This window comes from Argopecten irradians, chromosome 11 (assembly GCF_041381155.1).
Source record: "Argopecten irradians isolate NY chromosome 11, Ai_NY, whole genome shotgun sequence".
Taxonomy (NCBI): Eukaryota; Metazoa; Mollusca; class Bivalvia; order Pectinida; family Pectinidae; genus Argopecten; species Argopecten irradians.
Genome location: NC_091144.1, coordinates 17,264,832 through 17,288,364, shown reverse-complemented (window position 1 = coordinate 17,288,364; position 23,533 = coordinate 17,264,832). Strand labels below are relative to the sequence as shown.

Sequence of the window (23,533 nt, the reverse complement as noted above, 5' to 3'; positions counted from 1 at the left end):
ATATATGTGACTTAACTGCATGGGTGAAAATTTTGACATATTAGTTTTTTCTTCGGTAATCTATTAAAACCGTAAGGTTTATTGAATTAAGCTTTGAATATCATTAAAATGGATTGGTAAACATATACATATGTATGGTGCCTTATAAACGTTAGCTACTTAACGCAAACACTACGCAGAGGAAAATTCTTGTTTTGCTATGTCATATGTGTTTAGATGGGGAAAATATTCTCATATGATACAGACTTTTGGTACTAAAATAATCATAGGCCGATATACATTAGACGTAGTAGTTACATGAAATTGATCTTTTCCATGTTAAATTATTAGATTAAATGTATCATATTTTTTTATTTTGTGTTTGCGTTGGCACTTGTAATCAGACCTTTTTGTAGGCCTAATCTTATATGAGTATTAGTTCATACATATGTCTTTATGCATCTGATGTACGTATCCTTTACTGTTATTTGTATAATTTGCCTATATCACTACCAACAAAAACATATTTTTCTTTATTTATTAATTATTCTTATCATTATATAATTAACTGATGATTAATTCATTTTATTCTCGGGCAATGGTATGTAATTTGTACTTGCATTTTGCTACTTTAATTAATTATGTTTTATCATTATGTTATAATAAAGATATAATAATGTAGAATGTGAAATTAAATTTTAGACCACAATTTGGCTTCAAGTTCATGGGCATTTCACTGTGCACACCAGTATTTGAAGATTTTCAATTTTCTACATAAAATCATTATCATTTGACCTAAGTGTGCCCATCTTCGGTTACCCACGTTACTCAGCCTACATGATGTAAAACGGAGTTCAGTGGATTATTATGGGGATAAAGGCCCAAGACATTTTTGGCGCAGTCTAGACCATTCCACGGTAGAGTTATCCCCCTTCTCGCAGCTCTCCGTCACGAAGTAAACAAGACCACAGACAAAATGGTGGGTATTTGCCGGATTGCTTGCGAAATCGATCAACATCAGTCCAGATACTTGTTTTAGACAGGGTTCAAATAGAAGATACACATTTCCATAAACCATTTTAAATAATAACATATCGATTTTTAGCTAAAATATTCTATTAATTGTGTATCGGCGTTCTGAATTACACATGTTCTGGAACGTTCCTGTCGACATGTATCAGCACGGCAGTGTTTATGTGTAGAAACATGTCGGTTAGTTACAACAATAGGAACATTTTAGGTTTGCGCCTTCGTTTAGCTTTGTATTGCATGTTAAAATAAATAAGATCTGTCAATATTCTTAATGTTTAGTTGCGGGATAATTCTCAAAATTCAGTTGGTTTTATACTTTGAATTTCTGTTGCTTTTCTCAACTCAACAATTATTATGACTAATAAAGGAAAATAAAGTGAAATAACCATTGAATGTAATTTCTTATGTCGAATAAGTAAACGGTTTGTGTTACATTTCAAACATATAATTTGCAAGATCCAATATGACGAAATGGATCATAACCTGACATGACATTTACCATCCCCCCCCCCTACCCCAGATACCCCTCCCCCAGCCCCCCTCCCCCAGGTGTTTGAAATTTTGATTCAAATTTCAAAATAAAGTGATTGCCACTTTCATATTAATATGATTGAAGGCAAGGCTTTAAGGGCACATCAGTAACCATTAATTATACAATTTTAAAAAGTGCATTTTATGGAAACATGTAAACAATCGCAAAAAATGCTTGCCCATGGTTTTGAAAAATTACCCCGTCTTTTTGGCCTGGATGGGCCCAATGACCCATGCTCATGGAAAATCATCTGAAGCTTTGCATACATAATCTTGCATTATTTAGTCTTCATCTTCCTGAAGTAGACAAGTTATTGATAGAAATAAAATTACTGATCTATGTGATTTAAATAATTTCAGCAACCTCAAATAATTTTGCTGAAGGAGGGGACCGACTCCTCCCAGGGTATCCCCCAGGTGGTCAGCAATATCAGTGCCTGTCAGGCCATTGCCGATGCTGTCCGAACTACCCTTGGCCCCAGGGGAATGGATAAACTCATTGTTGACGGCCAAGGTAAGTACAAAAACAAAACAGCACCTTAAACAGGTTTAAGAGGGCTGCAAAAAGGCCAACCTAATTTGGCATTTTAAAACCGTGAATACAAGGTTTTGAGATACAAAAATGACTTAGAAAAATTATGATTTACGGTCAATTTGTCCCACCTTAATTCTTGATTGTGATGTCATGTTATTTTGACATGCTTTTTGTGACGTCACAATCGCCAAAAGATGGGACTAAACAAAGGTAAATCATACTGTCTTTAGCCACATCATTTTCGGATTTCGAAACCCCTGTGTTGACGCTTTTGAGAAGCCTACACTACGTAAAAAAAAACAATTTGGTTAATGTTGGGTTTTGTCCCAAAATATTGATATATGCCCTGGAAAAAAGACAGATGTAATTATTTATACAAATCTCTCGCTGTTCTGATAATTGGTCATTATTAATCATCATGGTAAAGTGTTCAAGAAAGTAAAATTCAGTCTGGTGTGGAGAAATGTCCATGTTTGTTTTATTAAGTGACATCTGTCAACTATTAAAAATGAGTACTAGCCAGTTTGCTTCTAATGATCTTGGTAGATTTTTTAAGCGATGCAACTTTGTAATTGTTCCACAAGGGTCTATGTTGTATTTCTGTATTTTAGGAAAGGCTGTTATTTCCAATGATGGAGCTACTATTTTGAAAACATTGGACGTTGTACATCCTGCTGCCAAAACATTGGTAGACATTGCTAAGTCACAAGATGCTGAGGTAACTTTTGTTCCTAAATTGTCAATAATGGATTCTTGTCCTTCATTTTATTTTCTTTGTCAGAAATTAATTTTGTCTGTCAAAAAATATATTTTGCGTGTAGTTTTGATGTCTGTCGTTTTGAAGGGTTGCATACCTCTTGAAACACTTCTTCATGCCTGATTTAAAAAACACCTGGAAATGATTTTCAGTTTTTAATGCACCTCGAAAATCAAAAATGATTTTTAAATACCAAGCACATGTAAAGTCATCTATCTTTATTATCTAAGACTATAATCATGACAATTTTTTGTAGTTCTGTATTTCTCTGTAGTCAAGCTAAGTGTTATGGATACTGCTAAATTGGATATAAGCAAATATGTTGAATTCTGTTCAAAGTATTAGTGAAATCATTTTTATCAGCCACTGTTTAAAGCATAATTAACAAATGTGTTAAACAATTTCAGGTTGGAGACGGCACAACATCTGTTGTCCTATTAGCTGGGGAGTTTCTGAAGCAAGCCAAACCATATGTAGAGGAAAATGTCCACCCACAAGTCCTTGTCCGTGCTTACAGGAAGGCTGCAGTTTTGGTTAGTTCTTTGTAACAAACAAATTGTTCATTTTGTCGCAGAAACTTTATCAACTTTGGTCAAAAATACACCTTAGCCAGTCATGGTGTATGTGGTATATGCTAGTTTGTTGTGAGTCGTATCACATTATTTAAATATTAAAGTGTTTGTTTGTTATAATTTTAACAATTTATTTTGTTCTTTCTTTTTTAGTGTGTCCAAAAGATCAAAGAAATCTCAGTAAAAATTAAGAAAGAAGACCCAAAGTAAGTGTACATGTTCACATTACAAGCAGGGGTAGAATATAACTTTTTAAGCCACTTTCCATTTTTGGCAAGTTGGGAAAATTTCAACTCGCAAAATCAGAAACTTGCTTGCCACTAAATTTAATATAAATGATAAACCGATTCCTTTATTCCTTTGTTTGAGTCCTTCATTCACAGCATCTATGAGTGTCCTTGGCACTTGATTATTTTCAGAATGACTTTAATGTGGCAGTTTGTGGAAATAATGTTGTTGTTTTTTTGTTTGTTTTTTTAAATGTACATATGATTCGGTGTTTTTGTCTAAACTGTAAATAACAACAGGATTAGTAGACCTTTCTCATCTTGTGCATTCTTTTGTAATTTTGCCCGCTGAAAGAACTTTGTTATGTCAGCCATTTTAGCAAACTACATTTGTACAAAAAACATTCGAAAGAAAGATTTTTCACAGAACACCTCTAAACTTTTCCATACCAAATCAGTGTCACTATTTTTAAGACACTTGAAAGTAATATACAGTATTCAAAGTGTCGAAAAGACGTTGCATTTGGAACGATGTGCTTTCGCTTCACTATTCATTTAGGCTAATTTGGCACACAATTTATGACAAGTGTATTGATTGGAATATGTAGTAAATACATGTATATGTATTTAGAATGACGAACGATGCTGCCGCTCACCTAAAAATGCAAGTACAATATTTTTCCACTCGGTATTTCGAAAACCAACTCGTATTTGGCGAGTGTGCAAGTGTTAATTTCAAACCCTGTACAAGTTCAAAAAGTTTTCCAAATTGCCTAATTCAAATCTGGAACATGTATTAAATAATTTTTTCCACAGGTAAGTCAGCTGGCCAGTTTGTCCATAGCTGGGTCTAGCGTTACACCTGTGGTAGATTAATGACCTGGTCTGACTTGTGTCTCGGTCCGTTCTGGACAAGGACGCTCTTGTTCAGACTTTGTCTTCTGTTTCGTGAGAGTTGGTGGAGAATTTTCTAGGTCTCCATCATAGTACTTGAAACAAACAATTCATTTTATTGTTGACTAATATACATGACAACAAGCAGTTCAAATACACGCTGTGTTAAGGATTTTAATTTTGAAATGCAATGTATTGCAACATTTAAAAAAAAAATCTAAAATCAGATTGTTCTTGGTAAGCTTTCTATTGAGATGTTCCATTTTCCTGTTTAAGCATCTAAAAGAAGCTGCACCAAGAATGTATTTTGTGATGGTAAATCCCACTAATGTTTGTCTATTTATACAGGAGTTAAATGCTATAATAATGGGGGGGGGGATTCAACATGTCTTTATTTAGACATCAAACCAACCACTTCAAAAATCATGTGAAATTGAAACATTTCTCACTCCCATCAAAAAAAATAAGATCATTGTGAGACGAGTACAAAGACAAAACAAAAGTTACCTCCCCCACAGGTAAGTCAGCTGCCCAGTTTGTCTATAGCTGGGTCTAGCGTTACACCTATGGTAGATTAATGACCTGGTCTGACTTGTGTCTCGGTCCGTTCTGGACAAGGACGCTCTTGTTCAGACTTCGTCTTCTGTTTCGTGAGAGTTGGTGGAAAATTTTCTTGGTCTCCATCATAGTACTTGAAACAAACAAATGTTATTAAATTGATTGCTACAATTTATGTAATTCCTTTCATAGCAAATTATTTCAGGGCTCTTTTTTCGAGATATCCACCTGATCCTACAGCTCCCAAATAACTATCCATGACTGTTTATTTATATGAAATTTATCAATTAAGTTTTACAAACAGTGCTGGCCTGAATAGATGGTTTTGACCTACCAGGATCTGATGATGTGTTTTTATAGTTTCTCAACCAAGTGGAAATTGTCTGTTAATACTGACAAAACGAAAATAATCGTATTTAGAAATGGAGGACGTATACTTGAAGAAGAATCGTGGAGATATAATGACAATGAAGTTGAAATAGTAAACAATATTTGCTATCTTGGTGAAAAGCTGAAGTATAATTATAAATTTAATCAAATTCAGAAACATTTATATCACCAAGATTGTAAAGCCATGTTTGCACTTTTTTCTAAGTATTCTAATTATTTATATTTAAATTTTGAAACTTTGTTACGTTTATTTGACACGTATGTTTGTAGCATCTTGCATTTAGCTTGCGAGGTGTGGTGATCATCAAAAGGGTGTGATACAGAAAAAAATCACTTATCATTTTGAAGATCCTAAAAGTTTAGAAATCAACTTGTAACGCCATGGTATATTTTGAATTAGGCTGGTATCCATTAGAATGTTAAAGGAAGTACAGAATGATAAAGTATTGGCTTAAGTTAATTGTCTCAAATAACTGTATTTTGAATTCCGCTCTTTTATATTTAAGTAATAGCAACACTGGTAATTGTTTCAATTGGATAAACCATGTTAAACATAGTCTTTTTTCTATCGGTTTTGGAAATGTATTGAATCATCACTATCTGTATAATCATAATCATGTAATATATTATGTTTGATAAAGCAACAACTACCTTGATCAGAGTCGGCAACATTTGAGAGGCTTATTGGATTCCTTATCAAAATGTATATTATATAAGCACATTGTGAATCATGTTACTATACAATAGTATTTGACCAAATATATATACCTCCTAAATACCGAATTGTTTTATCTAAATTTCGTCAATCTGCTCATTATTTGGCCATCAAAACAGGCAGATATACTGATAAGTACTGCTAGAGAACAAAGCTTTTGCCCTGGTTGCAATTTAGATGTTAAAGACGAATATCATTTTATTTTGATATGTATTAATTATCATGATTTAAGAAAGAAAGATATGTAAAACCTTTTTATTGGCGTAAACCATCTATGTTTAAGTTGATACAATTATTATATTGCGAAAATATAAGAGATATACGTAAATTAGCAACACTTATATTTGAGGCCATTAAAATAAGATCCCCCCTCCAATAATTTCTATATAGTTATTTTAGTGTTGTATGCTTAACCTAAGTTATGTAGCCTTCATATAATACAAATTTATGATTTCAGTGTATATTACAATTGAAACTTGTCTATGATATTGTACTAATTTCTATGTGATTGTATATATATGTATATATGTGTATTTTGCACAATTCCAATAAGTTTAAGTAAACTTCAGTATTGAGAATTGTTTCAAGAAATTGGGAGTATTGAGAATTGTTTCAAGAAATTGGGGTCCTGGACTTAGTACTTCCAGCAATTTATGAAGGATTTTTTAAAGCAAGTCCAGAACACTTAATTTCCAAATTTTGGTGAGTCCCAATACAAAGAAATTTAGAGGGTTCTCAAAATGTTGGCGAGTCCCACAGGAAAACGATGAGTCCAGGACTCCTAGGCGAGTCCTGCAAATCACTGACTTCTTAACAAAAGCCGAAGTGCTTGAGTTAGTATTTAACAAAAGCTGAAGTGCTTGTGTGAGGTAGATATTTTACTAGAATAGCCTTCAGTCACCCTTGGCAAATGTATGTTTAAAGGTCTGTGTTTTGACAAGAAAATAAGATGTTTTACTATTCTTTGCACAGTGAGCAGAGAAGCTTGTTGGAAAAATGTGCTGCTACAACCCTCAGCTCTAAGCTTGTGGCACATCAGAAGGAATTTTTCGCCAAGATGGTTGTTGAAGCTGTGAGCCTGTTGGACGACCTTTTGCCACTGAACATGATTGGTGTAAAGAAGGTCACAGGAGGTGGATTAGAGGTAATGCTTTGTTATATTACTGCCTGAATTATTTACTTGTCAAGATCTGATGCACAGAATCATTACTTTATTGACTTGGTATGTAATTAAACCCAGGTCTATGAAATCAACTGGTATTTAGGGAAATAAGTTTAATATGTTGTGTTTCAAATGTTTTGTCATTTTGACTTGTAAAAAAAAATGGGGAAAAAACATGTCAATGCTCAGATTATCTCTTTCATTGCTAGATTGTTGGTGGGAAAGTATATTTTACCTTAATTGTCTTTGTTTCTGGATAGTTTTCATTTTAAAAAGAGTAGCTGATGATTTCCTCCATTGCAACTGAAAATTATTTTCTTCCCAAAATATGGTTAAAAGGTTCCTCCCTGTATGAAATATTTCAGGTGCATACAAAAATGAATGTATGGTTATAACATCAATTGGTTATAAATATCCAAAGTATGTCAAATTCCTCTTTGTACTTTTCCATGAACATTAGAGGGCCAAAGCTTTGGGACATTAATCAACAGAACTTGACTAACTTGCTTTAGTTGTTAGCTTTAGCAAGACAAGTTCGTAGGACATGGTGATTTTCTTACTCGATAATTTCAGGGGCCTATACCTCTTGAAATGTGAAAACACTACATTTCATCTTTCTTGAAACATGTATATTTTAGTAAGTTTTTCTTTATTTGGGAAATTATTTACATAAAATTAGGAAAACATTGCAAAATTATTCTAGGGGAAGGGGATTTTATAATTATTTGACCCCAAATGTACCTAAAAATCACTGGGACATTAGTTGATTTAAGCAAAGAATTACTTTGCCATTCCAACTTGTTTCACACAAAGGTTTGGATACTGCATAGTGGGTAAAGTTAGTCAAGGTTTTATTTTTGCTGTATTCATGGTTTCACTGAAATCCAGGAAAGTCCAGTATATTATTATTTAAAATTTTATGCACTGTAAATGGTTATGCAGCTGTATTATCATATAATCATTAGGGCTATGCTTATAGAGCATATACAGTCACTGGCAACTGTGCACCATACAAAAAATATTCTGTTTTCAAGCAATATATCGGTATTAAAACATGACACCACTAAAACTTAATTAATTTGTGAATATTGGATTTAGAAGAGTTGATATATTGCGAAATTAAACCCACATTTGAAGCACTGTACAAGAACAGTTTCCTGAAAATTAATTAAATGAATCAATTCATGGTAGATATGTTTGGTTATAAATATCCAAAGTATGTCAAATTCCTCTTTGCTCTTTTCCATGAACATCAGAGGGCCAAAGCTTTGGGACATTAATCAACAGAACTTGACTACCTTGCTTTAGTTGTCTGCTTTAGCAAGACAAGTTTTTTAGGACATTTAATAATTGATTTAAACAGAGTTTCTTTTCCCATTCAAACACATTTCTCACAAAGGTTTTAATAACAGTATTTTAAAATTGACGACTATTGAAATAAATTAAAATTAACTTTCCAATTTCTTTGCAGGATTCTAGGTTAATTGCTGGTGTAGCATTCAAAAAGACCTTCAGCTACGCTGGATTTGAAATGCAGCCTAAGAAATATGTCAACCCTAAGATAGCTATGTTGAATGTAGAACTGGAATTGAAGGCAGAAAAAGATAATGCAGAAATCCGAGTAGACAATGTGGAGGTATGTTTGCATATCTTTCGTCTTGAAAAGTGTTTTTGGTTTCGCATACAGATCATGTGATATAAGAATTTGATTCTTATATTGAAAATAAAGACTTCTTGGAGATTTTCATAAAACCGCAAATGAAAAAATCCTATGTCTCATATTCAACCCAATGGCACATGCCAAATATTTAAGAAAAAGAAAAAATAGGTGCTTAAGAATCCCAAATTTAGGCTAACATTTCTCAAATCATTGCACAGAGTAAGCTATTAATTAATTGACAAAAGAAAGTAAAGGAGAGAAACTTACACAGTTTTCATAGTTTCAATCTGCATTTAATTTGAGGTAAGTGAAATTGGGGCCTGAAAAAAGGCGTAGTAACATATAGAAACAGGGGTGCTTATTTGGTCAAATACAGTGTATATGTGGTAGGAGTGGTTAATTTATGTGTATAACTGGTTATCATTTTGTTGTTAATATTATTAATATTTCGTCTGCTGTCATATTGTTTACGACATACGGGTACCAGGACAGTACCACTTTTTGTTATAATGCAGCGGCGTAAACCATTCAAGTTACCGATACAGGTATAAAAGACCGTGTTGTAGCCTGTATCGGTCACTTTGGCACTGAGACAAGGTATTGTCGGCCGGGTCACTTCCTAGGTAGCTATAGCTGGATATAAGGCCTTGTAGCCATGTAGTATTAAAGTATAGAAGTATGTTCTAGAGGTTAAATGAATTTATGATATCTAGCAGGAAGGACGGGTGGCTTTTATTAACACCGTAAATTGTTTCGTTGCCTCAAAATATTTGTTATTTGTTTGGATATAGATCTGTTGAATTATAATGAAATAATTGAATTTGTATTTCGGTTTTAGTCGTATTTGTATGATAAGTAAACCAACACGGAACCTCAGATCCATAAAAGAACCGTGGACGAAACATTACTACATACAGCCGTCCTATTACATATATATGTATCCTCAAATCTAATCTAAAGAGTAATTAACATGAATTGTCTAAATTGTATTTGCAGGAATATCAGTCTATTGTTGATGCCGAGTGGAAAATTCTGTATGATAAGTTGGATAAAATTCACGAGAGTGGAGCTAAAGTAGTACTATCTAAGTTGCCTATTGGAGATGTCGCCACTCAGTATTTTGCTGACAGGTAATTTGGATTGAAATGAATTAAGTCAGTTAAAAAACGACATGGGGGGGGGGGGATAAGACAAATTATGACATTCTCATTGAAGAAATATCTACATCCGTTTATCATGTTGTTCATCTTTATTTCACGGGGTTATCTGCTCTTGAGGGAAGGTTATGTCATCAGTATGCAAAAATTGCAAACAATAATTATAAGTAATGGATATTATTCCCATTGTCTTTAACATCTGACTTTAAATATTCTGAAATAAAAAATGAAAAATAATACCACAACTCCCCAAGAGCTGAATTCATGGTGTTTCCATCGCTTAGCTAAATTGTCTCCCCTTCCCCACAGGTAAGTCAGCTGGCCAGTTGTCTATAGCTGGGTCTAGCGTTACACCTGTGGTAGATTAATGACCTGGTCTGACTTGTGTCTCTGTCCGTTCTGGACAAGGACACTCTTGTTCAGATTTTGTCTTCTGTTTCGTGAGAGTTGGTGGAGAATTTTCTAGGTCTCCATCATAGTACTTGAAACAAACAAATTTTCTTTTGTCCATGCAATAGGTAGCGAAATGGATTCATAACCATACCAAAGTATTACATCAAATCAGTTTTATCTACAAGGTAGTGAATTGAGTGTGTTCGTTACCACTTATCCTCAACATGTACTTTACAGGGACATGTTCTGTGCCGGTCGTGTAGCAGATGAGGACTTGAGGAGAACCATGAAGGCTTGTGGAGGATCAATACAGACATCTATTCAGAACCTTACAGAGGACGTCCTTGGTAGCTGCCAGAACTTTGAAGAAATCCAAGTAGGAGGAGAAAGGTAATTACATATTTGATATACTTATTAGGTTGTGAAACTTTTGATATCTCTGTATCAAAGAATTCTCTCCGAGAATGAAAATAGAGCACAAATACACAGGAACTTATCAACTTAGGATCTGTTAAATTTGAAGTTTGCACTTGGAAAGCAAACTTGTGTATATTTTGAAGACTAAAAAAGTACATTTTTACAGTACAATGGATATTGAGATAAGGATTTTCTGTATTCTGGTTTGACTTTATGTACTGCTTAACGTTTACTAGTACTAGACTTCACTGTATCCAGTGTTGGCACTTATTAGCTAGCATCCAGTGTATTTCACTATATATTCATGTCATTGTCTTTTAGCCATTTGATAAATATTCAATTGATAGAGTTGGTAAATGATAATGAAAACATGAAAGGATTAAATGTAGAATAAGAAAACTGTTTTACTGTCAAACCAATCTGTGTACTTTTGAAAGCGATAACCAAGAAGCAAAATATGGCATAAATGTATTGTTCTACATTTCTTATGAAACATATAACATAAATATTGACAAATTCCACGTCATTGTTTAGTATTTTAATCTATACCGTTGTAATTATAAATCATTGATCAATACGATTCAGCAGGTAAAATTTGTTCGCTGTAACTATACCCGAGCCAACGTCACGCACGTTTAACAAATGAACTGCATAACCACTGAGGAGGTGATAAAATGATTTTTTAAGACGAGCCAATTCACCTAATAAGGTAAACACACTATTGTCACAGCGATTTGAGCAGTTCTAGACAAAAGTAGCATTACTCTACGAGCAAGGGACAGGGTTCGGCATACAAGAAGTTCGACCACAATGTGTAATGGCGGACAGCGAGCGAGTTTGAACACTCCACACGCATTTCGCCACCATGGGCTATTCTGGCATATTACAGTAAAACCAACTGATCTTATTTCCATTAGAACTGGTTTTTTCCCGATATATGTACAAATTTTAATGTTCTTTTAGCCTGAATTGTCCCTTTAATAACATAAAAATTTTGTATGGTGATAGGTACAACATTTTCACTGGGTGTCCCCAAGCCAAGACCTGTACTTTAATCTTGAGAGGAGGCGCTGAACAGTTTATTGAGGAAACTGAGAGATCACTTCATGATGCCATCATGATTGTCAGACGAGCCATGAAGAATGACGCTGTTGTTGCTGGTAGGTTATGATACTTTGATTCACAGAGGATTAATTTTTGCTACATTTGCAGTCAATTTCATTTCCAAATACCTGGGAATAAAGTGAATTGAATGACAAGAAAGATAACTGTACTTTTTCTGTTAAATACCAGTACGTGTATTGTAGGAAGAGGAAATACTAAATCATTCCTCGATGCAAAATTAAAACAAATACAGTACCAATCTAAAGCTGAAAAGCATGCAGTGGATTAATAATGGTACATAAATTGGACATCCTACTTCAGACACATTTGAAAATTTTTATTTTGGAGTTTATGTTGATTCTGGATGCTTGTAACAGTATGGAGAAGTTGGTCTTCATAAATCTAGAGAGCTTTAGAAGAGAAGTATTTTCATGTTACTTTGGATATCTATTGATTAAGGATTAATTTTGTATTGTAGGTGGTGGAGCTATTGAGATGGAGTTGAGTAAGTACCTTAGAGATTACTCACGAACCATCGCAGGCAAAGAACAACTGCTGATAGCTGCTATAGCAAAGGCCCTGGAAATCATTCCTCGCCAGCTCTGTGAGAATGCTGGATTTGATGCTACCAACATTCTGAACAACCTCCGACAGAAACACTGGAGTGGTAAGATACTTACAATATTTTGTCAGAAGTGGATATTGAATGTTAGATCCTAAAAAACCCTAGTATATATATATATATAACAAAAAAAAACATCTTTGAAAAAAACCTGATTGATTTGAACCTGCATAAAAACCTGAATAGGATCTGAATTGTTGAAATTTTCATAGATATGTGAACATTTCATGTTCCATCCTAGGATAGATGTGAAAGTAATGGTTGCACTTGGATTAAGTTACATCTTTGAAATGTTCCAGCTTTGTGAAATTTTCCTTCTGTGTGTGATTGATCCTTTAATTACTGTAAACCAACTTTCACAGCCGCGTAATTTCGTGATTTCAATTTTAAAACAAGTATGCGAAGATTAACATTCGTTAATTAATTGAAAAATGAATGGAAAGTGATATCGATACAATTGGTGTAGTTGTTAATTCGCAGATATATACTTTCACAGAATTTGTTGAAGTAAATCACACATGAAAGACCATTAGTTTACAGTGATGCAACAGAATTGTGGTGAGGAAGTTTATCTCTGATCGATGTATTGTACCTTTTTATTTGTAAACAGACAAATAAATTCACACTTTGGCTAATTTTAACAGGTTGCATGTGGTATGGTGTGGATGTAATGACAGAAGACATAGCTGACAACTTCGTAGGATGCATCTGGGAACCTGCCGTTGTAAAGATCAACGCTTTAACAGCTGCCGCTGAGGCTGCCTGTCTCATTCTGTCTGTGGACGAGACGATACGAAACCCTAAGGCTGGAGGTGAAGGTGGTGCCCCAGGCATGGGTAGGGGGCGAGGCAGGCCAATGTAGGTTAGGATTAAAGAATATTTAGGTTAACTGAACAAATTATTTCTGTATGTTATGTTTGAACAAGACCTCTCTCTCGTTGAAGAAAATTGAGGTACCGTCTGAAGATCTGGACCAAACATCACTGCTTTCAGCCTCTTAAAGTCTTGGAGCAAGAAATAGTCCTTGAAAACTGAAGTCATTAAAGCTGAAATAGTATGAAATTTTAGTGAACAATTTACTGCGGACATCAGCATTTAGTGGGAAGTAGCTATATTCCTTCCATTGAGTCCGAGGGGGTGCGTCGGTTACAGTCTGAATTTTTAGTTCAAATATCTATTGTGTTCAATGTGAACAAAACAGGAACTGAACTAGTGCTTTTGGAATGATCAATGTGATAAGTATTTATTTGCCTTTGTCAGTTAAAAAATGTATTCATGTCCATATATAAGAACCATGGCAGAGGGAGCGAGAGAGAGAGAGAGAGAGCGAGATGTATGTGTTAGTGTGTGATCCCAAAGTCCTTTGCTTCTGTTGCAGAAGTAATCTTCAATCAACCATATTTTTATGCATTGCATAATTTGTGTATTTCTACATTTTTTCACAAAAAAAAATTAATAAAAATATTAAAGTGAAAACATCTTTTTGTCTCCTTGTACTTATTAAGGGACAATCCTTCGTTTGAAAATTTTATAGTGTCATTTTTCTAGAACAGTTAAATAATCTTTGAATAATGCTTCAGGTAATGTATATATACATATAGATATGTAATACTGCTGCAAAAATAACAATGAGAACTTATATTATTTTATTGTAATGTTAGAAATGTTCAAACGAGGGAATGCCCATTTAACAAATGGAAAATAGATGGTGCAATGTCTGCTGTCTAGTTGAATCAAAATCTATGATTAAAAGGGTTTACATCCAGTGATACATAATTTCAATTGTTGCCAAAATGAAAACAATTGTTCGTTACGGTTTGATTTAATGTCATATTAACAGCCAGGGTCATTTAAGGATGTGTAAATCTTAGATGGTCGAGAAAATTGTCAGAACCCGGAAGGAAAAAAACTACCAACCAGCAGTCAAACCTAACCTGGCAACCCAGATGTGGAGAGCTTGTGGTAATATGTGTTCCAATGACCCAGTTACGTGAATAGGAAATTAACTACATGTACCGTGGTTCATGTTGTGATTATAGTTGTTTCGTGAAGGGTATTGAACACAAACAGAGCAGACGGTACAAAAATCAGTTCTTGAGTGAAGTTCAGTAAGATTTATCTAGAAATAAGCCCGAAGGGCCGGTGAGCTTATGTCATGGCGCGGCGTCCGTCGTCCGTCGTCCGTCCGTCCGTCCGTCCGTCCGTCAACATTTCCTATAAATCGCTACTTGTCCTAGAGTTCTGCATGGATTGTAACCAAATTTGGCCACAAACATCCTTGGGGGAGGGGGAACAGAACTTGTATAAATTTTGGCTCTGGCCCCCCGGGGGCAGGAGGGGCGGGGCCCCAATAGGGGAAATAGAGGTAAATCCTTTAAATCGCTACTTGTCATAGAGTTCTGCATGGATTGTAACCAAATTTGGCCACAAACATCCTTGGGGGAAGGGGAACAGAACTTGTATAAATTTTGGCTCTGACCCCCCCCCCCCCCCCACCCCCGGGGGCAGGAGGGGCGGGGCCCAATAGGGGAAATAGAGGTAAATCCTTTAAATCGCTACTCGTCCTAGAGTTCTGCATGGATTGTAACCAAATTTGGCCACAAACATCCTTGGGGGAAGGGGAACAGAACTTGTATAAATTTTGGCTCTGATCCCCCGGGGGCAGGAGGGGCGGGGCCCAATAGGGGAAATAGAGGTAAATCCTTTAAATCGCTACTTGTCCTAGAGTTTGGCATGGAATGTAACCAAAATCAGCCACAAACATCCTTGGGGGAAGGGGAACAGAACTTGTATAAATTTTGGCTCTGATCACCCTGGGGCAGGAGGGGCGGGGCCCAATAGGGGAAATAGAGGTAAATCCTTTAAATCGCTACTAGTCATAGAGTTGTGAATGGAATGTACCCAAATTTGGCCACAAACATCCTTGGGGGAAGGGGAACAGAACTTGTATAAATTTTGGCTCTGGCCCCCCCCAGGGGGCAGGAGGGGCGGGGCCCAATAGGGGAAATAGAGGTAAATCCTTTAAATCGCTACTAGTCATAGAGTTCTGAATGAAATGTAACCAAATTTGGCCACAAACATCCTTGTGGGAAGGGGAACAGAACTTGTATAAATTTTGGCTCTGACCCCCCGGGGGCAGGAGGGGCGGGGCCCAATAGGGGAAATAGAGGTAAATCCTTTAAATCGCTACTAGTCATAGAGTTCTGCAGGGATTGGAACCAAATTTGGCCACAAACATCCTTGGGGGAAGGGGAACAGAACTTGTATAAATTTTGGCTCTGATCCCCCGGGGGCAGGAGGGGCGGGGCCCAATAGGGGAAATAGAGGTAAATCCTTTAAATCGCTACTTGTCCTAGAGTTTGGCATGGAATGTAACCAAAATCAGCCACAAACATCCTTGGGGGAAGGGGAACAGAACTTGTATAAATTTTGGCTCTGATCCCCCGGGGGCAGGAGGGGCGGGGCCCAATAGGGGAAATAGAGGTAAATCCTTTAAATCGCTACTAGTCATAGAGTTGTGAATGGAATGTACCCAAATTTGGCCACAAACATCCTTGGGGGAAGGGGAACAGAACTTGTATAAATTTTGGCTCTGGCCCCCCCCCGGGGCAGGAGGGGCGGGGCCCAATAGGGGAAATAGAGGTAAATCCTTTAAATCGCTACTAGTCATAGAGTTCTGAATGGATTGTAACCAAATTTGGCCACAAACATCCTTGGGGGAAGGGGAACAGAACTTGTATAAATTTTGGCTCTGACCCCCCGGGGGCAGGAGGGGCGGGGCCCAATAGGGGAAATAGAGGTAAATCCTTTAAATCGCTACTAGTCATAGAGTTCTGCATGGATTGTAACCAAATTTGGCCACAAACATCCTTGGGGGAAGGGGAACAGAACTTGTATAAATTTTGGCTCTGGCCCCCCGGGGGCTGGAGGGGCGGGCTAATAGGGGAAATAGAGGTAAATCCTTTAAATCGCTACTAGTCACAGAGTTCCGCATGGAATGTAACCAAATTTGGCCAGAATATCCTTAGGAGAATAAGGAACTGAGTTTGTATAAATTTTGGCTCTGGTCCCGGGGGCAGGAGGGGCGGGGCCCAATAGGGGAAATAGAGGTAAATCTTTAAATCGCTACTAGTCATAGAGTTCTGAATGGAATGTAACCAAATTTGGCCACAAACATCCTTGGGGGAAGGGGAACAGAACTTGTATAAATTTTGGCTCTGGTCCCCCCCCCCCGGGGGCAGGAGGGGCGGGGCCCAATAGGGGAAATAGAGGTAAATCCTTTAAATCGCTACTAGTCATAGAGTTCTGAATGGATTGTAACCAAATTTGGCCACAAACATCCTTGGGGGAAGGGGAACAGAACTTGTATAAATTTTGGCTCTGATCCCCCCGGGGCAGGAGGGGCGGGGCCCAATAGGGGAAATAGAGGTAAATCCTTTAAATCGCTACTAGTCATAGAGTTCTGCATGGATTGTAACCAAATTTGGCCACAAACATCCTTGGGGGAAGGGGAACAGAACTTGTATAAATTTTGGCTCTGATCCCCCGGGGGGCAGGAGGGGCGGGGCCCAATAGGGGAAATAGAGGTAAATCCTTTAAATCGCTACTTGTCATAGAGTTCTGCATGGATTGTAACCAAATTTGGCCACAAACATCCTTGGGGGAAGGGGAACAGAACTTGTATAAATTTTGGCTCTGATCCCCCAGGGGCAGGAGGGGCGGGGCCCAATAGGGGAAATAGAGGTAAATCCTTTAAATCGCTACTAGTCATAGAGTTCTGCATGGAATGTAACCAAATTTGGCCACAAACATCCTTGGGGGAAGGGGAACAGAACTTGTATAAATTTTGGCTCTGACCCCCCCCGGGGGCAGGAGGGGCGGGGCCCAATAGGGGAAATAGAGGTAAATCCTTTAAATCGCTACTAGTCATAGAGTTCTGCATGGATTGTAACCAAATTTGGCCACAAACATCCTTGGGGGAAGGGGAACAGAACTTGTATAAATTTTGGCTCTGACCCCCGGGGGGCAGGAGGGGCGGGGCCCAATAGGGGAAATAGAGGTAAATCCTTTAAATCGCTACTTGTCATAGAGTTCTGCATGGATTGTAACCAAATTTGGCCACAAACATCCTTGGGGGAAGGGGAACAGAACTTGTATAAATTTTGGCTCTGATCCCCGGGGGCAGGAGGGGCGGGGCCCAATAGGGGAAATAGAGGTAAATCCTTTAAATCGCTACTAGTCATAGAGTTCTGAATGGAATGTAACCAAATTTGGCCACAAACATCCTTGGGGGAAGGGGAACTGAACTTGTATAAATTTTGGCTCTGATCCCCCGGGGGCAGGAGGGGCGGGGCCCAATAGGGGAAATAGAGGTAAATCCTTTAAATCGCTACTTGTCATAGAGTTCTGAATGGAATGTAACCAAATTTGGCCACAAACATCCTTGGGGGAAGGGGAAAAGAACTTGTATAAATTTTGGCTCTGACCCCCCGGGGGCAGGAGGGGCGGGGCCCAATAGGGGAAATAGAGGTAAATCCTTTAAATCGCTACTAGTCATAGAGTTCTGCATGGATTGGAACCAAATTTGGCCACAAACATCCTTGGGGGAAGGGGAACAGAACTTGTATAAATTTTGGCTCTGATCCCCCGGGGGCAGGAGGGGCGGGGCCCAATAGGGGAAATAGAGGTAAATCCTTTAAATCGCTATTTGTCCTAGAGTTCTGAATGGAATGTAACCAAATTCAGCCACAAACATCCTTGGGGGAAGGGGAACAGAACTTGTATAAATTTTGGCTCTGGTCCCCCTGGGGCAGGAGGGGCGGGGCCCAATAGGGGAAATAGAGGTAAATCCTTTAAATCGCTACTAGTCATAGAGTTGTGAATGGAATGTACCCAAATTTGGCCACAAACATCCTTGGGGGAAGGGGAACAGAACTTGTATAAATTTTGGCTCTGACCCCCCCCCCGGGGGCAGGAGGGGCGGGGCCCAATAGGGGAAATAGAGGTAAATCCTTTAAATCGCTACTAGTCATAGAGTTCTGAATGGAATGTAACCAAATTTGGCCACAAACATCCTTGGGGGAAGGGGAACAGAACTTGTATAAATTTTGGCTCTGACCCCCCGGGGGCAGGAGGGGCGGGGCCCAATAGGGGAAATAGAGGTAAATCCTTTAAATCGCTACTTGTCATAGAGTTCTGCATGGATTGTAACCAAATTTGACCACAAACATCCTTGGGGGAAGGGGAACAGAACTTGTATAAATTTTGGCTCTGGCCCCCCTGGGGCAGGAGGGGCGGGGCCCAATAGGGGAAATAGAGGTAAATCCTTTAAATCGCTACTAGTCATAGAGTTCTGCATGGAATGTAACCAAATTTGGCCACAAACATCCTTGGGGGAAGGGGAACAGAACTGTATATAAATTTTGGCTCTGGCCCCCAGGGGGCAGGAGGGGCGGGGCCCAATAGGGGAAATAGAGGTAAATCCTTTAAATCGCTACTAGTCATAGAGTTCTGCATGGAATGTAACCAAATTTGGCCACAAACATCCTTGGGGGAAGGGGAACAGAACTTGTATAAATTTTGGCTCTGACCCCCCGGGGGGCAGGAGGGGCTGGGCCCAATAGGGGAAATAGAGGTAAATCCTTTAAATCGCTACTAGTCATAGAGTTCTGCATGGATTGTAACCAAATTTGGCCACAAACATCCTTGGGGGAAGGGGAACAGAACTTGTATAAATTTTGGCTCTGATCCCCCGGGGGCAGGAGGGGCGGGGCCCAATAGGGGAAATAGAGGTAAATCCTTTAAATCGCTATTTGTCCTTAGAGTTCTGCATGGATTGTAACCAAAATTGGCCACAAACATCCTTGGGGGAAGGGGAACAGAACTTGTATAAATTTTGGCTCTGACCCCCCAGGGGCAGGAGGGGCGGGGCCCAATAGGGGAAATAGAGGTAAATCCTTTAAATCGCTACTTGTCATAGAGTTGTGAATGGATTGTAACCAAATTTGGCCACAAACATCCTTGGGGGAAGGGGAACAGAACTTGTATAAATTTTGGCTCTGACCCCCCGGGGGCAGGAGGGGCGGGGCCCAATAGGGGAAATAGAGGTAAATCCTTTAAATCGCTACTCGTCCTAGAGTTCTGCATGGATTGTAACCAAATTTGGCCACAAACATCCTTGGGGGAAGGGGAACAGAACTTGTATAAATTTTGGCTCTGACCCCCCGGGGGCAGGAGGGGCGGGGCCCAATAGGGGAAATAGAGGTAAATCCTTTAAATCGCTACTTGTCCTAGAGTTTGGCATGGATTGTAACCAAATTTGGCCACAAACATCCTTGGGGGAAGGGGAACAGAACTTGTATAAATTTTGGCTCTGATCCCCCTGGGGCAGGAGGGGCGGGGCCCAATAGGGGAAATAGAGGTAAATCCTTTAAATCGCTACTAGTCATAGAGTTCTGAATGGAATGTACCCAAATTTGGCCACAAACATCCTTGGGGGAAGGGGAACAGAACTTGTATAAATTTTGGCTCTGGCCCCCCCGGGGGCAGGAGGGGCGGGGCCCAATAGGGGAAATAGAGGTAAATCCTTTAAATCGCTACTAGTCATAGAGTTCTGAATGGAATGTAACCAAATTTGGCCACAAACATCCTTGGGGGAAGGGGAACAGAACTTGTATAAATTTTGGCTCTGACCCCCCGGGGGCAGGAGGGGCGGGGCCCAATAGGGGAAATAGAGGTAAATCCTTTAAATCGCTACTAGTCATAGAGTTCTGCATGGATTGTAACCAAATTTGGCCACAAACATCCTTGGGGGAAGGGGAACAGAACTTGTATAAATTTTGGCTCTGATCCCCCGGGGGCAGGAGGGGTCGGGCGGGGCCCAATAGGGGAAATAGAGGTAAATCCTATAAATCGCTACTTGTCCTAGAGATCTGCATGGATTGTAACCAAATTTGGCCACAAACATCCTTGGGGGAAGGGGAACAGAACTTGTATAAATTTTGGCTCTGATCCCCAAGGGGCAGGAGGAGCGGGGCCCAATAGGGGAAATAGAGGTAAATCCTTTAAATCGCTACTAGTCATAGAGTTCTGCATGGATTGTAACCAAATTTGGCCACAAACATCCTTGGGGGAAGGGGAACAGAACTTGTATAAATTTTGGCTCTGACCCCCCCCAGGGGGCAGGAGGGGCGGGGCCCAATAGGGGAAATAGAGGTAAATCCTTTAAATCGCTACTAGTCATAGAGTTCTGAATGAATTGTAACCAAATTTGGCCACAAACATCCTTGGGGGAAGGGGAACAGAACTTGTATAAATTTTGGCTCTGATCCCCCTGGGGCAGGAGGGGTGGGGCCCAATAGGGGAAATAGAGGTAAATCCTTTAAATCGTTACTAGTCATAGAGTTCTGAATAGAATGTAACCAAATTTGGCCATAAACATCCTTGGGGAAGGGGAACAGAACTTGTATAAATTTTGGCTCTGATCCCCCGGGGGCAGGAGGGGCGGGGCCCAATAGGGGAAATAGAGGTAAATCTTTAAATCGCTAATCGTGATAGAGTTCTGCATGGATTGTAACCAAATTTGGCCACAAACATCCTTGGGGAAAGGGGAAAAGAACTTGTATAAATTTTGGCTCTGATCCCCGTGGGCAGGAGGGGCGGGGCCCAATAGGGGAAATAGAGGTAAATCCTATAAGTCACTACTTGTCCTAGAGTTCTGCATGGATTGTAACCAAATTTGGCCACAAACATCCTTGGGGGAAGGGGAACAGAACTTGTATAAATTTTTGCTCTGATCCCCCTGGGGCAGGAGGGGCGGGGCCCAATAGGGGAAATAGAGGTAAATCCTTTAAATCGCTACTAGTCATAGAGTTCTGCATGGATTGTAACCAAATTTGGCCACAAACATCCTTGGGGGAAGGGGAACAGAACTTGTATAAATTTTGGCTCTGGCCCCCCCCAGGGGGCAGGAGGGGCGGGGCCCAATAGGGGAAATAGAGGTAAATCCTTTAAATCGCTACTAGTCATAGAGTTCTGCAATGGATTGTAACCAAATTTGGCCACAAACATCCTTGGGGGAAGGGGAACAGAACTTGTATAAATTTTGGCTCTGACCCCCTGGGGGCAGGAGGGGCGGGGCCCAATAGGGGAAATAGAGGTAAATCCTTTAAATCGCTACTAGTCATAGAGTTCTGCATGGATTGTAACCAAATTTGGCCACAAACATCCTTGGGGAAGGGGAACAGAACTTGTATAAATTTTGGCTCTGGCCCTCTGGGGGCAGGAGGGGCGGGGCCCAATAGGGGAAATAGAGGTAAATCCTTTAAATCGCTACTAGTCATAGAGTTCTACATGGATTGTAACCAAATTTGGCCACAAACATCCTTGGGAGAAGGGGAACAGAACTTGTATAAATTTTGGCTCTGACCCTCCATGGGCAGGAGGGGTGGGGCCCAATAGGGGAAATAGAGGTAAATCCTTTAAATCGCTACTTGTCCTAGAGATCTGCATGGATTGTAACCAAATTTGGCCACAAACATCCTTGGGGGAAGGGGAACAGAACTTGTATAAATTTTGGCTCTGATCCCCAAGGGGCAGGAGGGGCTTGGCCCAATAGGGGAAATAGAGGTAAATCCTTTAAGTCGCTGCTAGTCATAGAGTTCTGCATGGATTGTAACCAAATTTGGCCATAAACATCCTTGGGGGAAGGGGAACAGAACTTGTATAAATTTTGGCTCTGACCCTCCAGGGGCAGGAGGGGCGGGGCCCAATAGGGGAAATAGAGGTAAATCCTTTAAATCGCTGCTAGTCATAGAGTTCTGCATGGATTGTAACCAAATTTGGCCATAAACATCCTTGGGGGAAGGGGATCAGAACTTGTATAAATTTTGGCTCTGACCCTCCAGGGGCAGGAGGGGCGGGGCCCAATAGGGGAAATAGAGGTAAATCCTATAAATCGCTACTTGTCCTAGAGATATGAATGGATTGTAACCAAATTTGGCCACAAACATCCTTGGGGGAAGGGGAACAGAACTTGTATAAATTTTGGCTCTGACCCCCGGGGCAGGAGGGGCGGGGCCCAATAGGGGAAATAGAGGTAAATCCTTTAAATCACTACTTGTCCTAGAGTTCTGAATGGATTGTAACCAAATTTGGCCACAAACATCCTTGGGGGAAGGGGAACAGAACTTGTATAAATTTTGGCTCTGATCCCCCGGGGGCAGGAGGGGCGGGGCCCAATAGGGGAAATAGAGGTAAATCCTTTAAATCGCTATTTGTCCTAGAGTTTGGCATGGAATGTAACCAAAATTTGGCCACAAACATCCTTGGGGGAAGGGGAACAGAACTTGTATAAATTTTGGCTCTGATCCCCCTGGGGGCAGGAGGGGCGGGGCCCAATAGGGGAAATAGAGGTAAATCCTTTAAATCGCTACTAGTCATAGAGTTCTGAATGGATTGTAACCAAATTTGGCCACAAACATCCTTGGGGGAAGGGGAACAGAACTTGTATAAATTTTGGCTCTGACCCCCCAGGGGCAGGAGGGGCGGGGCCCAATAGGGGAAATAGAGGTAAATCCTATAAATCGCTACTAGTCATAGAGTTCTGCATGAATTGTAACCAAATTTGGCCACAAACATCCTTGGGGGAAGGGGAACAGAACTTGTATAAATTTTGGCTCTGACCCCCCGGGGGCAGGAGGGGCGGGGCCCAATAGGGGAAATAGAGGTAAATCCTTTAAATCGCTACTAGTCATAGAGTTCTGCATGGAATGTAACCAAATTTGGCCACAAACATCCTTGGGGGAAGGGGAACAGAACTTGTATAAAT

At 39.4% G+C, this 23,533-nt stretch overlaps 1 protein-coding gene across 2 annotated transcripts; it reads left to right on the top strand.

Annotated features, from left to right (window-relative positions):
• The first annotated feature begins 813 nt into the window (after nucleotides 1-813).
• LOC138334872 (T-complex protein 1 subunit eta-like) lies at nucleotides 814-14,185 on the top strand. 2 transcript variants are annotated; one of them, XM_069283683.1, is made up of 13 exons: nucleotides 814-958; nucleotides 1,903-2,056; nucleotides 2,689-2,795; nucleotides 3,242-3,367; nucleotides 3,560-3,612; nucleotides 4,265-4,297; nucleotides 7,163-7,334; nucleotides 8,824-8,988; nucleotides 10,009-10,142; nucleotides 10,800-10,952; nucleotides 11,988-12,139; nucleotides 12,562-12,750; nucleotides 13,350-14,185. In XM_069283683.1, the coding sequence occupies exons 1-13, from the start codon at nucleotides 956-958 to the stop codon at nucleotides 13,565-13,567; spliced, it is 1,659 nt and encodes a 552-aa protein (XP_069139784.1). In that variant the 5' UTR covers nucleotides 814-955; the 3' UTR covers nucleotides 13,568-14,185. The 2 variants fall into 2 exon arrangements, with proteins under 2 accessions (XP_069139784.1, XP_069139785.1); XM_069283684.1 differs by lacking the exon at nucleotides 4,265-4,297.
• The last annotated feature ends 9,348 nt before the right edge of the window (nucleotides 14,186-23,533 follow it).